This window comes from Asterias rubens, chromosome 5 (genome assembly GCF_902459465.1).
Source record: "Asterias rubens chromosome 5, eAstRub1.3, whole genome shotgun sequence".
Taxonomy (NCBI): domain Eukaryota; kingdom Metazoa; phylum Echinodermata; class Asteroidea; order Forcipulatida; family Asteriidae; genus Asterias; species Asterias rubens.
The window spans coordinates 4,488,948-4,505,592 of NC_047066.1; the positions used below are offsets into that span (position 1 = coordinate 4,488,948).

Sequence of the window (16,645 nt, forward strand, 5' to 3'; positions counted from 1 at the left end):
TGCACACATGTTATGTTGGGCTAACAATTGAGAAAAAGAAAAGGCAACACTATCGATATAAAGATAAGAATCTAACTTAAATATTACAAAAAGAATTTTTTTTTAGTTTTTGGGGATAAAAAAAAATATTTTTCCCGTGCGCAGATTCGAACTCGCATGTATCGGTGAAGTTAGCGCGATTAATAACCACTAGGCTATGAGGGCCAATACAATATTCGAGGGTTTACATGTATCTATATCAACAGAGGGGATTATGATCCGGCGAAATAATTCTCGTGTCATGATTTTGCGAACATTGTCACTAAATATGAACTGCTAATGCCTTTAACTATTAAGTAGGGTTGAAATGTAGTATTAGATGCCTTTAGGGTTTTTTTGACGAGGACGTCGTCGTCGTCAAAAACCCCTATTCAACTACGCACGTTCGTCCACGAAGAAAACACCTCGGCCATTTATTTTTTTTTTATACTTTTTTTTCCTTCAAAAAGACTCATTTTCTGTGTACTTATCATTTAACTTACTACACTCGAAAACTACGTCACTTCAGAGGGAGCCGTTTCTCACAATGTTTTATACTATAAACCTCTCCCCGTTACTCGTTAACTTTAAAGGAACAAGTTGCCTTGGATTGGTCGAGTTGGTCTATAAAAAGCGTTTGTAACCGTTTGTTATAAAATGCATATGGTTAGAAAGATGTTGTAAAAGTAGAATACAATGATCTACACAATTATGCCTCGAAATTGCACGGTTTTCCTATTACCTCGTCGACTAACACGGTCGGCCATTTATGGGAGTCAAATTTTTGACTCCCATAAATGGCCGACCGTGTTTCTTCGTGACGTAAAACAAAAACCGTGAAATTCCGAGGCAAGTTTGTGTGAATCATTATATTTTACTTTTAAGTTATCTTTCTAACCGTAGGCATTTTGTAACCACTGGTTTTCAAGCACTTTTCAAAGACCATCTCGACCAATCCAAGGCAACGTGTGCAGAAGATCAGTTAGTCTGAGCTCTGAAAGTGAGGTTTCATACTTACACCGAATTGAATAGATACGCCCTGCCTTGACTTCCCTGAAATGACTAGAAAATGGGGGACAAAAGAAACAGCAAATTAGTATCATATCAATTCAATTCAACTAATATCAATTCAAAGACACACTTCTGTAAAAAAAATAGAGGAAAAACATGTTTAAAATCAAAATATTGCATTTAGTATTCTCAGTATAAACGAATAACATCAATTCTGGGTTAAAGCCATTGGACACTTTCGGTAAACAGTATTGTCCAAAGGCCCACACTTCGTGTATCACAACTGATAACCAACCTGTGAAAATTTAGGCTCAATCGGTCATCGGAGTCGGGAGACAATAACTGGGAAAACCCACCCTTGTTTCCGCACGTTTCGCCGTGTCATGACATAATTGATAATTGTTTTAATGTTTTCTTGAAAAGTAAAGCATTTCATGGAATAATATTTCAAGAGAAGTCTTTCACCATTGCCTTCTGTAAACCCTGTAAGTTATTTGTAAATCTGTGATTTTTTTTTTCTGTGCCGAAAGTGTATAATGGCTTTAAACAAAGTAAATCTAGGAGAGTGGGATTTGCACCTATGACCTTTATTAACTGAAAAGCTATTTAGCCCTTATGTAGGCAGTCAGTCCCCCAATTAAAAACTGAAGGCCCCCCCCCCCCCCCCCCGAAATAAAATAAATAAATAATTAAGTAAAAATAAATAAATAAAACATATTGTCTGAAGTGGATGGCATCATAATAAAAGCTATACACTCACAAATAAAGTTCAGGTAATTACGAGTAAGAAACTTGGCAAATATTGATTAAATTTGGGTTGAAAAATAGAACAAGTATTCCCTTGTGGTAAGTAAACATATCAGACAATGAAAATAATTTATTTGGGTTTTTAAAACCCATACGGATACATGAAAATAGTTACACAAAGTAGAATGTTCTGAAAAAGGTTAAATCGTTCATTCATTTAGATTTAAATTCAATTCCAAGGCACAGTTCTAATCTAAAAAGATTCAGAAATAAAATATTAAAATTATAATTTGAAAATCCGTGTTCTCAGTGCACATTTACACAAATAAACCAATTTCATACAGTTTTCATATTATAATACAATATTTGTCATACAATTTCATACAAATTTTCTATTGAGCAGGGGAAAAAAACACTTAACATTTTGGCTGTTTATTGAAAAACATAACCAAAAATCAAAACAAACAAAAACAAACGAACATATACAAAAACAAATCAACTCAATGTTTTAAAAATAAATTGAGCCATTTACTGCATACAGAATGTCTGTTCAAACTATTTATAAACTAATTGTCCGAAAGAACCAGTCGGTGTATTTTTTGCCATGGGTTCATTCCAGCCGAGTTAGATTCCGTTCATGTGCTAATGATGTGCACGTGTCCACTAGACATTAGAGCACGTGCAGTTACTAAGCCCCACGATGACGTGCGTATATTATACTAACGGCCAGATAAAACAAATTCCAGTTGATCGTCCGGGTTTTTCCAAAAAGGAGGATGAGGGCCATTTTATTTTCATTTTCTATTTCTTTCACAGGTGGTCGACAAGCATTTTAACTCAAACTCCCACCATTTTTTCAGTTTAAAGTCATCACTAGTTACAAGTGTAGTAAGTTAAATGATAAGTACACAGAAAATGAGTCTTTTTGAAGGAAAAAAAAGTATAAAAAAAAAAGAATAAAAAAAAAAGGATGCGGCCTCAAAAAGGGTGTGGAGGGACAATCAACTGGTATTTATTTTGTTTGGCCTGATGCGCCCTTCAGTGTTGCAGCCGTAGATGCATGGCATTGCCCATAAATCGGCAAGATGGCAAATACAGAAAAAACATTCGTGGAAACAAGATTTTATGAAACGGCGTGGGTGCTAGTGGGTGCATGTTGTTGTTGGGGGCAGATAGGGAAAATATTTGGGCGACTCTAGCTACGAGAGGAGGGGCAACAAAGTAATTTATGACCAGGGAGGAGGGCAGGCCTGATACTTCACGGAGGCAACGAAGGCAATTGCCTCCGTTGCCCCTGGTCATTGCCTTGGTGCCCGTGAAATGCCACAGTAGAAATTTACAATCCCCTCATATAGGGTGCCCTTTACCTAGGAGAAAATGCCTTGGTCCCCTTGCCCTTTCAAAAACGAAGCATACAGGCCTGGGAGGGAGTGAAGGCAATGCCTCTGTTGCCTCCGTATTAGTGTCTGACCTGCACAGTGTACATGGATTTTTAAAAGAGTTTGGATACTTTTTGTCAACACAAAACACAAACGTACACAGATGTAAATTAAACTAACACGGTTTGAAGATAACGACTGGTACATTGTAGAAAGCTACCCTGAAAATATTACTTCCTAAGGTGCTGTAATGTTTGTGAAATTAGTAAAACGAATTCACAAAAATAATTTTTGTCTCAGTGAGACGAAAGTTATATAAGCATACATTGGTTTTACGCGACTCTCATGAAAGCATTGCTCTGTGATTTTCATTTTTTTTTCTCAAAAGCTTGACGACTAACTAAGTTTAACGTTTATAGGTAAAAGATATTAAATACATAGTGATTGGGGATTCATGTCATGGCAAAAATCTTGATCTACAAAAGGTATCAAACCCTTTCGGTAAACAGTATTATCCAAAGGCCCACACTTCGTGTATCACAACTTATATATAAAATAACAAACCTGTGAAAATTTAGGCTCAATCGGTCATCGGAGTTGGGAGAAAATAACGGGGAAAACCCACCCTTGTTTCCGCACGTTTCGCCGTGTCATGACATGTGTTTAAAATAAATTTGTAATTCTTGATATACAGAGAATTGGTAATTGTTTTAATGTTTTCTCAAAAAGTAAAGCATTTCATGGAATAATATTTCAAGAGAAGTCTTTCACCATTACCTTCTGTAAACCCTGTAAGTTTTTTTGTTTTTTTTCTGTTCCGAAAGTGTCCAATGTCTTTAAAACCGCAAAACTTTCAAGAGGTACTCCTAAGGAGTCGGCAGGGTCATCAACACACTTTTCTAAATTGTAAGGCCTCAAAAGGTTTCTGTTTTTTTTTGCAACAAGGACACCTCAATTCCCGAAATCTGTGGAAAAATTTTGATGCAGTACCAAGACCAAGAAAATAATAGTAACCACTAGTTCTTATATAGCGCATTTTACAATATCTGTCTCAATGCGCTTTACAAAAATTTTAAAAACAAAACACTCCATTTAAGGGTAAGCACAAAATTGTTTAAAAGACCAAAATCATAATCGTTCACAGATTTGCAGTATTTGTGTAAACTTCCTTTAATATTTTCGCTTAAAATACTCTAGTTTTTGAAAAATTAGTAAACCAATAGTTTTGAACTCAAATCCAAACGGAGAAATCACATCCCTGTTATTTGCATGTTGGGGAAAAATAATGTTTGATTTTCTTCACCAGGCTGACTTAAAAAAAAAAGTCGGAATTCAGATAAAGTCTGAAGTTTCTCATTCTCGATCTCAGCAAAGCAACTGAATTTGCTGCTACAGCTAGATTTCTGTGTCATCATGCATTGAGGTATAGGACATCCATAGCAACACTCATAGCAACAGCCGTAGCCGTAGCTACTAGGATACGGCCTTACCTTTGATATGAGGTCATCATGGTTAGCCAGATGAGCCCTGCAGTGGATGCAGCTATAACGCCGGTGACAGCTCGGCAAGTACGCCTGGAATGTCTTCACCATTTTGTCAGAGTCTAGATACGTGCTTTGATCCTTAAATGCCGTTTCTCTTTTTTTATAGGGCCATCCAATGCCACACACACACAACGTCGAATCTATATTAGTATTGACGTTGGTCCTCACTGCCGAGCACACACGCAATCCTGACTAGCCACGTCACGGTCTTCAAAAAATTGATTCACACCTGTTGAGCTGACTTCCGAGAACGTCTAAGACATCAGTTAGTCTGCATCAATGAACTGGTCTAAACTCGCCTGGGATAAATGGGAACACTAATGACTCTGAGAGAACACCATGACACTTAAAACAGAAGAAGATGCACTACTGAGATACATGTGGTTGTCGTAGAGTGGTTGTCGTAAAGTGGTTGCTAGCTGCCCGAGTACCACAACCCTCAAGCAGTCCCAGAAGTTAATCCTCACATGCGTAGCACGTCACACCGTGTATCAACGTAATAGAGGTCTCAACGATACGGTCCCTTTAGAGGGAATGTACAGATGTCTCCCGGTTGGAGCATGGAACAATATGCACGGCCCCACTGGACTGAACTTGCCAACGTTGACGTCGATGAGACGGGCAAATTCCGAGAGGATGCCAGCTTAACGTGTCTCTTAGAAGAAGCTTAACTCAATCAACTCGAGTATCTGCAATGGAAAAAATAAAAAATCACCATTATTACATGGAATTACCTCAATTTACTGTGTATGCTAAAGCCACTTGACTCTTGTGTTTTGGCATATTTTTCTAATTTCAACTTTTACCTAACAGTGAAGCGATTGGCCTTTCAGCCACCTGTTTCAACATGTTCAAAATAACAATGTATACCAGAGAAACATTATTTGGGTCCCAAATTTCATACGGCTGCTTAAAAAAGCACATGATAGCGCTTTGCAAATTTTCTGCTAAGCAAAGCAGAGTGACTGCCAAGCCACAATTTCACGGCTCTTCTTATAAATCATGGAACTCTATGCATGCTTTACAGGGCGTTCTAAAGGGCAGAGTTCCGTGGTTAGAAGAAATATATAATTAAAGCTGATTATAGCGCTTTGCAGATTTTCTGCTAAAGCAAAAATAAGGGCCCAATTTCGTGGTTCTTGTTACCGCCCAGTAGAGTGCCTGTGCTTTACTGGGCATCCTAAGCGTGTTAAGAAGAAACATGAAATTGGACCCAGGTGTAAATGAAACATGGCATTTTGGCTGGTAATCTGTTTTTTGCTTTGCCGGTTTTTATGCTTTAAAAACAACTCTATGACATATTAGAGAATCATCATTTTTATCCCCGCTTTCATGAGGACTCTATCTATTGAGATATGAGAAATTTAAGTTCATCACAAAATCAGGGGAGAGAGTCATTACTAACGAAAAAGTCTGAAACTTGGATACAAATTCAAAGGTATGTTGAAATGATGGCATTTCTACCGTTTGGTAACCCCTGGGGTTATAGACTCCAAGGAGCTTTTGGAAACAGTATCCAAAGCACTAGAGAAGTAGAACCAATGAGCAGGATTTCTTTGCTTGTGGAAAAAAATATTGTCTGATTTTCTTCACCAGGCCGGCATAAACAGTCTGAATTCAGCCAAAAGTCTGAACAATCTCATCCCCGCAAAAATGAATATGACATGAGCCCCTGTTAAAATGTCAAATCACTCTTGCATTTAATTACAGTTTTCCGATAAAATCATTCCCATTCCACTGGTAGACTAGCATTTAATAACCTGCATCATTAGGATGCATAAAGCCATACACATTTCTAGGAAAAAGAAGTTGATCCACATCAATGCATTTTATACGTATGTATGCACATATTTCAGACAAACATGTACAAAAGATCAAAGAAAACCCATTAGGCTTACATTTACATCAAAACATTATGTTAAAGACCTGCTTGAACGAAAATGTCAAGTCGTGAACTTTGCTGAATTCCACTTAAAATGTTTTCGATGAATAAGGAAATCGCGTCATATGATTATAAATAGGTTTCAATTGTGTAAAAAAACAATCATTTTGTATGCCCTTGTCCAGAGCTTTTCTGCGAGATTTGCGAAAAGCCCCGTTACGTAATCAGTCTCAAAACGTCATAAGTAGATAAAGCCGCTTTGTTGCAGCGTGGATGTATAACAAAGCTAACTCCCACAAATGACGTCAGCGGCATTGTCCTTTGACGCCCGCTCTCAACGGCAGAAGTGTTTTTAGTTTTTCAAAAAACCTTTAGGTAGGGGCCTGATTTTTTACTCGATAATTACGAAAAGTTCAGAAGTGTACACATATCAAAATTACATTAAAATGGTGAACAAGTGCATTATAACCAAGTAAAAATACCATTTCTGTTGAAAACATTCCGCTCAGGTAGCTGTTTAATGAGATGAGGTTATTATGATTAAAGACCTTGGCATGATGTATGTACATCAGGGACCATTTTCATAGAACTCTTTACATGAGAAATGTTTACCTTTCAAGGGAAGGTATACGTTTGGTAATCACTCTTAAATTAATCACTCTTAAATTAATGGAAATAAAAACTATTGCTTAGCAGCCTGCGGCAGCTTTCAATTGTATAAAGCAATTTGAGAAACATTTCGCTTTGAAGTAATGTGGTTATAATGTAAAAATACATCAATTTTTATGCCCCAAAATTTGAATCTGAGAAACGCTTCTTAGATTGTGCATAATTCTATTGGGGATTTTTATTTACTCCAGATTGTCTGCGATATTTCAATAATGCAAGCAAATCAAAAGGTTCCTACACACCAAACACTTTGCCTTAAACAACTTCCTGCTAACCAAAATCAAGCATGAATCCAGTTACAGGTGAAATGTGTAGTGGTATCATATATTTTGATTTGTAACCTAGTAGACCAAATTGTTTTGTGCTACGCTACTTTTTTGTGCTTAATTAGCTCCATGAAATAAACCCAGCCCCTTGAAATCCTCCTTGCCAGCTACAATGAATTCTAGCACTAGCTATGTGAATTCTAGCAGTGTGTTTTCCCGTCGCTAGGCTTCAGCAGCAGTGTATTTACCTTTTATGCTCTATTAATCATGCAAATGTTATGATTGGACTTTTTAGCTGTCCTTGTAGTCTCAATCATCTGAATACAATTGGCTGGTACATTTCTAGCGCTAAAAAACAGGGCCACATTTGATACAGCTGCTCAAACACAAAAACTAGCTTAGCACACCAACTTTATGCTTACCAGAATATGGTTACCATTTCATGTAACCCATTTGTGACTGGTATCCTGCTTATTTGCTGAGCAAAAATAAGGTATTAAGCAATATTTCTTGCTTGCGCTGCTTTATGAAATTGGGCCTGCGCCAAACTCCATAGAGCAGCTTAAAAGCAGAACAAAATAGCTAAGCACAATAAATTATGCTTACTGCTTCCCAGAGCAAGAATTACCTACTAAAATACAATTTTCATTTAAAAAAAAAATTGACAAGAAGCGTAATTCCGTTCATTATCTGTTTAGCCGATAGGAAACTTTATTTAACACTTTATCTTCTTTTTTTTAAGACCTCAAACAACTGAACTTTATACTTTCCAATGCGTCTTTTTAAGACCTTAAATAGGGACTTCTGGTTATTTTTTAAGACTTTTTAATTCTTTTGTGATTCACAGAAACCCTGAATAATGTGACTGGGGTCTTGTAAGCAGGTTATATTAGCTTCCGTGTGTAATGCAATATTTAATATGATTTTGAAACAAAAAAAACCTGACTGAAATTGAGACTACGTGTGCAACCAGCCATGCTGACAACTTACTGATAATGAATGGATATTATTTTGTGGGGCATTCTGGACCTAAATTGTGGTGTCTAAGCACTCTGAACTGAAACATGGTCCCCTGAATTATTATTATTATTATTGTTACTATTATTATTATTATTATTATTATTATTATGTTAAATTTGCATTGGCGATTAAGAATATTAATTTGGTTTTTACCCATACACCGATGTGTGTAAGCACTGTATACTCAGTACTTTCCCCATACACCGATGTGTGTTAGCACTGTATACTCAGTACTTTCCCCATACACCGATGTGTGTTAGCACTGTATACTCAGTACTTTCCCCATACACCGATGTGTGTAAGCACTGTATACTCAGTACTTTCCCCATACACCGATGTGTGTTAGTACTTCCTTCCCCAAGTTTGTTTTTCAAAGGACTCGGGAAAGTACTGAGTATACAGTGCTAACACACATCGGTGTATGGGTAAAAACCAAAATTAATATTATTATTATTATCAATATATTTTTTAAGCCCATTGGATTCAAGCATAGCTAGACTCGTCGCTACTTGCAAACGCCCCACACACCAACAGAATTGCATTTGTATTCAGATAATCAACCATATGATGCCAATCTTTTGGAAAAAAAAACCTATGTGATGCTGTCGCTGCACGCTGTGTGACTCTTCTGTCCAATTTTTCACTTGTGCCCTCCCAGTGTTACATGTTAACTGCTCACAAAAAGTAAGGAAACTTTTTTCAATCCAGTATATTTGTTATTATTTAATACTCTCTTTGTATATGGTATATATCATTGCAAAGCTGAACTGTTCCTCTTTAAAATGATACCAATATTGCAATGATTACATGTTGCTGGACTTGACCACGTTAATGAGAATGAGACAAAGTCACAAATCAAATGTGCCAAAATAAGCAATTTTTTGTTACTGTGTAAACAATCAAATTGACACTGTAATTCAAACAAGCAAGACAACTTACTGATCTTAATCCACTTTACTGAGACAAGAAGTTTGGTATAGAGCAAGACAACTTACTGATCTTATGACACTTTATTGATACAAAAAGTTCAGTAACGAGTGGATGATCCGAAGGCGTTGATGACGACAGCCTGACACCTTCTTCTCATGCTGCACACAAGTCTTGTGATGCGCTGCTGAGGGATGGCGTTCCATTCTTCATTTAATAAGGAACCTGGTTAGGTCAGCCACAGTTGATGTGTTGGTGGTTCTGGCACGGACAGCGTGGCCAAGCTGGTCCCACAGATTTTCCATGGGATTCAGGTATTGACTGTTAGCGGGCCAATCCATCCGTTGCACCCCAACATTATTCAGTTAGTCAGTCACCAGTCGGGCTCGATGGGGTGTGCATTGTCATCTTGAAAGATGGCATTTGGTCCAAGAGTCTGCAAGTATGGGACTGCATTCGGCTGTAGAATATCATCTTGCATGTACCCATCAAACAAGGTGTTTTTCATGAGATGAGGGTTTATGTCCGATGAGCTCACTGGTGCAAATCATTGTGTAAACCATTAATGGTTCTGAAAAGCTTGATAGGTTTGGTTATTGAGCATTACCTATTGACCATTCACAGACAACGGTAATGTTGGCACATTTGATTTGTGACTTTGCCCCTTCAGAAGTTTCACAGACTTAAAGATTTTTCAATGGAAGTGCCCTTGGAAAATGAAAATGGCCTTGGCCTCTAAAAGATGAAATTCCAGGCATGTTCCAACCATCAGATTTTAAGATTTTGCAAGTGCCCTTGGAAAATGTCATTGCCCACTCAACGATAAAAGTCCAGGCCTGCAATTTTAGGTTTTATATAACATTATATAAAACCTAGCTGTTATCCAACATTGTCTGGCTGTTTTCCTTTGTCCTTTTTCAAGGATCCCATTGAGCAACTGTTAAATAATATTTCCTTTTCACTGAAAGGACAGTGCAAACCTAAGCACATCATGCAGGGTTGTCCACAATTTTTGAAGTAGCAGGTGAAAATGAAAAACAAATTATTGAATTTTTTTCCCAAAAAACAACTGGGGGGAAAAAGATAAAAGAAGAAGAAAAAGTAACCAGCAACAATGGACCGAGTAGCCGGCGAAATCGCCGCCAGCTGGCGCTTCTGGACAACGCTGTCATGTCGGGTCTGTTTTTTCATATTTTATTTTATGTTAAAAAAAGTCATCAACATGAAAAAGGACATTATGCCATAACAGGAATCAACTTTCATATCACTGACTACATTATACCTTTACAGGTTTCAACTCTCATTATCATCACTCCAAATTGGCCTTCTATTTGTTTTAAAAGGCCAAATCAAGTAGTATTTGATTACAGTGGCCAGAATGGCCTTTAAATGAATAAAATAAGAAGGCTTGAGGGCAGGTGCTAAACTGTCAATAAGAAATGAGTTGGACAGTACAGACTTTAAAGGTAGCAGGCCTGATACTTCACAGAAACAAAGAAGGGAGATTGCCTCCATGCCCCCTAGTCATTGCCTTTGTGCCCTTGAAATGGTAGAAATTTACAATTTCCTAAGGGTGCCCTTTGCAGAGGAGCAAATGCCTTGGTGCCCTTGCCCTTTCAAAATCGAAGCAAACAGGGCTTCGGCAGGTTTAATTTGTTTTCCTTTTTTTCCTCGATGTATATGCAAAGATAAAATAAAAGTCACATGTGAAACTTTCAGAAAAGATTTATGCATAAATCGTTTCTCAGATTCAAATTTTTAAATTTCCCAAGCTTCATTTATTTCAAATGGAATCCTTTCTCAAAATAGTTTATAGCATCATCAGCTGCAGTGCTTCTCACAAACTAAGTTTTGTATGTTTGTATGGTCATTAATTTTTGGAGTATTTCCCAAACTATGACCAGTCTTGTGCCTTCCTTGGATAAAAAAAACAAACAAAAAACACAATGCCAGACCAAAAAAACAAAAAAATAGTTTGTGCCTCTTTAAAAAAATATATATATAGTTAGTGCCTAAATGTGTTTCGTCTCATTACTCATTGCTGACAAACATGGCTGTATTTAAAATGAAGATAACACAAAAGAAAAACTAATGGGTCTCTTGATAAGAAGGCTTCAAATAATTATAAGATCTGTTTTATGTCTGCAGTCAACAATTCACGCACATGCTACAAATGTATTTTCACTACAAAACCAAATAAATTAGAATAGTGACAATGCTACTAGTCTCTAACCACATAGGCCTGTGTATAGTAAGCAAAGATCACAAATAGACGCACGTACATAATGATTTGTATTCAGTAACTACATAATAACAACAATGGAGGTGTGACTGCCTACATGTATTTATTATGTATGAAAATACAATACACATGAGTGGATTGTACCCCAAGTTTTGTCAGTTTTGCTGACAGAAACAATATCGGCCATTTGCATTGACGTCAGGCCATACAAGGCTTTCACCCTGGATACGGACTGCGCACTATGCGCTGCGTAAAAGGCAGTCAAGTCCTATGGTACACAAAGCTATGCTAAAAACACATGCTACAAACACAAACTATGTCTGAAGTCGAGTGTCGGTGTTGTTCGCCTCACATGAAACAAACGTAGATTGAAAATTTACACTCATGTCCAAGTGTTATTGTGATGTTTTTTTTCTTCATTTTTTTGTACATTGTATTGTCAAAAATAGTTGCTGATGAATGCATGCAAAAACAAAATAAATCTTGTCTTGTTTTCTGAAAGATTTAAGATATTTTATAATGGAAAAACAAATGGAAAGAATGTAGAATTACACTCATGTCCAAATGTTGTTGTGATGTCCTTTGTGCTTACTGTATTGTCAAAATAGAAAGCTGTCTTGTTTTCTCAAAAAGATATGAGATTTTTTTTTTTTTTTTTTTCAAAGTAAACAAGCACGGCTACACTAACATTAAGTGTTCAAACAACAATATTTTCAAATAATATTGGTGAACATTAATGGCAAACTTACTGCTCTTTAATCACGGAATTCCGGTAGTAGTGGGGCAAATGGGGAAATATCTGTGGGTAATTTTTGTGCCAACAAGTTGAAACCAACAAGGGAAACTGACTGGGTAAAATTTCTCTTTTTTTTAAAATGATTTGGAGTTGAACAAAGAAAAAATTACTCGCAGTTTTGTCATGTTACTGGATAACAAAATTAAAAAGTCTGATCACACAGAAGGCCCTTTATTAGTGTATTATAATATTAGGCCGTGTCCGAAACCGCGACTTCGGCTACAGCTATGGCTAGATCGCGCGCGTCTGCCTATTCTTCAACACTGGTAGATGCGCTGATCTAGACGTAGCTGTAGCCGAAGTCGCCGTTTCGGACACGGCCTCGGTTTCCTTAAACATGACCTCGGGGTCATAAAAGGAAGTAACACTTCTCTACACCATTAAGTTACATTCGGTATGTGACTAACAATTATATTGTGCATCATGTACAGTGAAGGAATGTACAAAGCAATGTCAATAGAGTTTGTTGAATACAAAATCTGCAAAATAGTTACTCCATGTTTTTACTAAATCTGCTGTTCATTTTGGTGTCTTAGAAGTTAACAAGTCTAATGTGGCTGTGCAGAAAATCACATTTTCGTTCAGTTCTTTGGTTATTATAGTTTACAAATTGAAATTTTAAAATAGAGCAAAGGAAATTTTGCATTGTCTTGAAATCAGTGCAGCTGTGTGCCCTTCTACGTTGTACAGATGGTCATTGTCGATTGTTCAGTTTGATTCACAGAAGTATTGAATAATTGTTTGGATTGGTATGGAGTAGTCAATATTATCATACAATGACGGCATCAAGGTTGGCTAACTATAGGTGGGTCGAGACAGCTCCACCCAAAAGCTCAAAACCAACGACTCACTAATCACAATTCTCATTTAAAAAAGGCAGTGAGGACACTATAGGTAATTACTGAAAATAATTGTTTGCATAAAAACTTACTTTGGTAACAAGCAATGGAGAGCTGTTGATAGTATAAAACATTGTGAGAAACGGCTCCCTCTAAAGTAACATAGTTTTCGAGAAAGAAGTAATTTTCCATGAATTTGATTTCGAGACCTCAGAATTTAGATTTTGAGGTCCTGAGATCAAGCATCTGAAAGCACACAACTTCGTGTGACAACGGTGTTTTTTCTTTCATTATTATCTCGCAACTTCGACGACCAGTTGAGCTCATTCACAGGTTTGTTATTTTGTGCATATGTTGAGATACACCAAGTGGGGAAGTCTGGTCTTTGACTATTACCAATAGTGTCCAGTGTCTTTAAGTTATTATACAGCATTGGTAGAGCTAACAAAATAGTCCAAGGCAGTGTTCTTGCTTCCTTTGATCAAATACAAGAAATAACAAACCTGTGAAAATTAGGGCCGTGAGTCAGGAATAAATAGTGAAAAACTAAGTATATGACAGATTAATTATTTGAATTGGTATATAACACAGTCAATATTATGACACAATGTGGGCAGGCCATAAAGGTTGGCTAACTATAGGTGGGACGAGACAGCTCCACCCAAAAGCACAAAACCAACGACTCAATAATCACAATTCTCACTGCATAAACACAATGTTCACTGACACTGACAAACATGGGTGCAATGTACACTGAAAAAAAAAACACACACATCCATAACAAAACAATGAACAGCCCCGCCTGGTTTGTTGTTTACCAAACATTAAAGTTATTATAAAGGGTTGGTAGAGCTGACAAAATACTATGTAGTTGCAGACAGTGTTCTTGTTTTGTGTGATCAAATACAAAATAACAAACCTGTGAATTATTGTGTTTCGAGTCAGGAAAATACCATAGTTTTGTTCTTTGGGTTGGTAAGCAGTTTGAAAAAGTTAAGCTAATTATATTGTCACAACAAACAATCGACAACCAGAAATTATAGCTAGTTGCATGGCTAATTAAAACAACGACAGCGCTGAATTGCCCTTCTATTATACATGTTCTGTAGTCCGGTAGTTCCCTTGAACTTTCATGGTTAATTAGCAACCTGCACATTAGTTTGCAAATTGCACATTTGAGTTCAAAGAAGTTGCAGTTATTCGAAATGAACATTTGTCGCCACTCACTTAATAATCAGTTGGGTATTCAGGAATCATGAATTTGATTAACATCAATGCACAGAGGTTTGTTGAATAAGTAGAACCATAGAGCAACCTTTGCAGATCCCCTGATCATTAGATCATGGTACATCTGGAATTACACCCAGGCAACAAAGGACTTACTCTGCCCTTCGCCTTGACCTTGGTGCTCATTCAAAAGATTCCAATTGACTTTAATATTTTCCAATGCCCTTTGCAAAATGAAAATGGCCTTGCCCTATCAAAGATGAAGTTCCGGGCCTGTCATGGAGTTCAATTATGTGATTTGGAAACTGGACAATAGACCTTTCTATTGTTGATAAACAAACCATGCTGATTGGCATGGCAGCCACATATGATGCTGGTTGGCATGGCAGCCAAATTTCACAAAAGTGTTAAACAGATCATGTGTCAAATTTCATAATTTTGCAAACTCTCACTTTAAACAAAAAATACATCCCATGATTTTGTTGCTTTGATTCCAACAACTTCCACACTATTTTTGTAAGGCAGTGTCCAACAAGGCGGCTACAGCTACGGCTACAGCTAGATATCCGGGTAATCATGCATTGAGGTATAGGACGTCCTTAGCAACACCCTTAGCAACAGCCGTAGCCGTAGCCGCCAATTCAGATCTGGCCTGTTGAACATTGTCACAAACTGTGGTTATCTGTTTTAGCTGTGCATTCATGGCTTCACATACTTTTCCAACCTTTGTTGACAAAAAGTCTGGCTGTAGAAAGGTCTATAAAGTTTACAAAATCTTTAAACACAATCTTGGAGGGGGACTTAAAGTCTGACCACATCATAATAGACCCACATGTTAGCTCTGGGGGTCCATGGCCACAACCTTCCCTCACATGGCTGCTGGCAGGATGACCTCCCAGTGATTCATATGACCTGAAATCAATGCTGGTGCCAGCCTCCTCTTTGGAGAGAACAAAGGCCCCAATTGAATATCAATACCATTCATTATTTCAGCAGTCAGAGCACTGTCTGAAGTTCAAGAACACATTGATTAAAAATGGGAACAATTGATTCAGCGAAGACCCACTGCCATTTAGAGATATTTGGTGCAGAGAACGATTTAGTCCAGTAATTATGCATAGCAAATTTTTTTTAGACTGAATTTATTTTGTGAACAATGGATCCCAATATTGAGTAGCAAATTGTGATTTTTGAGTAGCAACTGATACATTTGTGTAGCATTTTGCACTGCTATACTAGGAGGAATCGCTTGCTGTGGTGGCCACTATTAGGTTTTGGTAAATTTGTCAGTATACACCCAACCAAACTGTATTGTTATCCCTTCCTCTTATCGCTGCGGTGTTTTGTTGTGGGTGTAGTTTTTTGTTTTCAATAGTCTGGTTTTGCTTGTGTTTTAAAGATTTCTATTGTGTGATTTTAAAATGTTTCAGTGCAATCACCTTTTTATATTGTATAATTATATTTTTATCGTTGGCAGGGGTCTGGTTTTACACATCTTTTGATGACAGTTTTATACTTTTGTTTTAACCTTGACAGCCCCTGTACAACTTGTAACTATTGTGTATGTCTAAAAGATTTAAAATAAAATAAAAAATTTAAAATAAATATTATAGTGACCACTATATCAAAAAGACTAATTAGGAGGTCACTTTGTACAACAGCTGATTTGTTTGACAAAGATGCATTGTAGGCCTGCATGACATTAAAATATTTTAATTTAGTGTTTACCAGAAAAAGGTTACCATTTGTGACTGGTACCCTTCTCAATTTTGCACAGCAGAATTTTTCTTTTTTAAGCAACAATAAACAAACAAACAAACAAACGAAGAAACACCCCAACAAACAAACAAACAAACAATAATGGTTAAACAGCTTAATAAAATTGAGCCCTGCACTGTCTTTTAGTTATAAAATTGGGGAGGAAAATTATTATCGAACTTTCTTCATTTCTTAGGAACTTAGAAACAAGACTTATTTTCCAGCAAAATGACTAAAGACTGGTCATCACATACAGTCAAAGCTCAAGTACCAATGAAATCATATTTCCCTGCATGGTTGATGATCGGGGAAAGCCTACT

At 37.0% G+C, this 16,645-nt stretch overlaps 1 protein-coding gene across 1 annotated transcript in view; it reads right to left on the reverse strand.

The window, feature by feature from the left end:
* Positions 1 to 16,645, reverse strand: part of LOC117290287 (protein yippee-like 2) — a 35,166-nt gene that overhangs the window by 6,037 nt on the left and 12,484 nt on the right. Inside the window, exons 2-3 of the mRNA XM_033771597.1 lie at positions 4,646 to 5,388; positions 1,037 to 1,080 (exon numbers count right to left, since the gene is read on the reverse strand). Coding sequence (XP_033627488.1) covers positions 1,037 to 1,080; positions 4,646 to 4,747 — 146 coding nt within the window. The 5' untranslated portion in view covers positions 4,748 to 5,388. The remainder of the gene's footprint in view (positions 1 to 1,036; positions 1,081 to 4,645; positions 5,389 to 16,645) is intronic.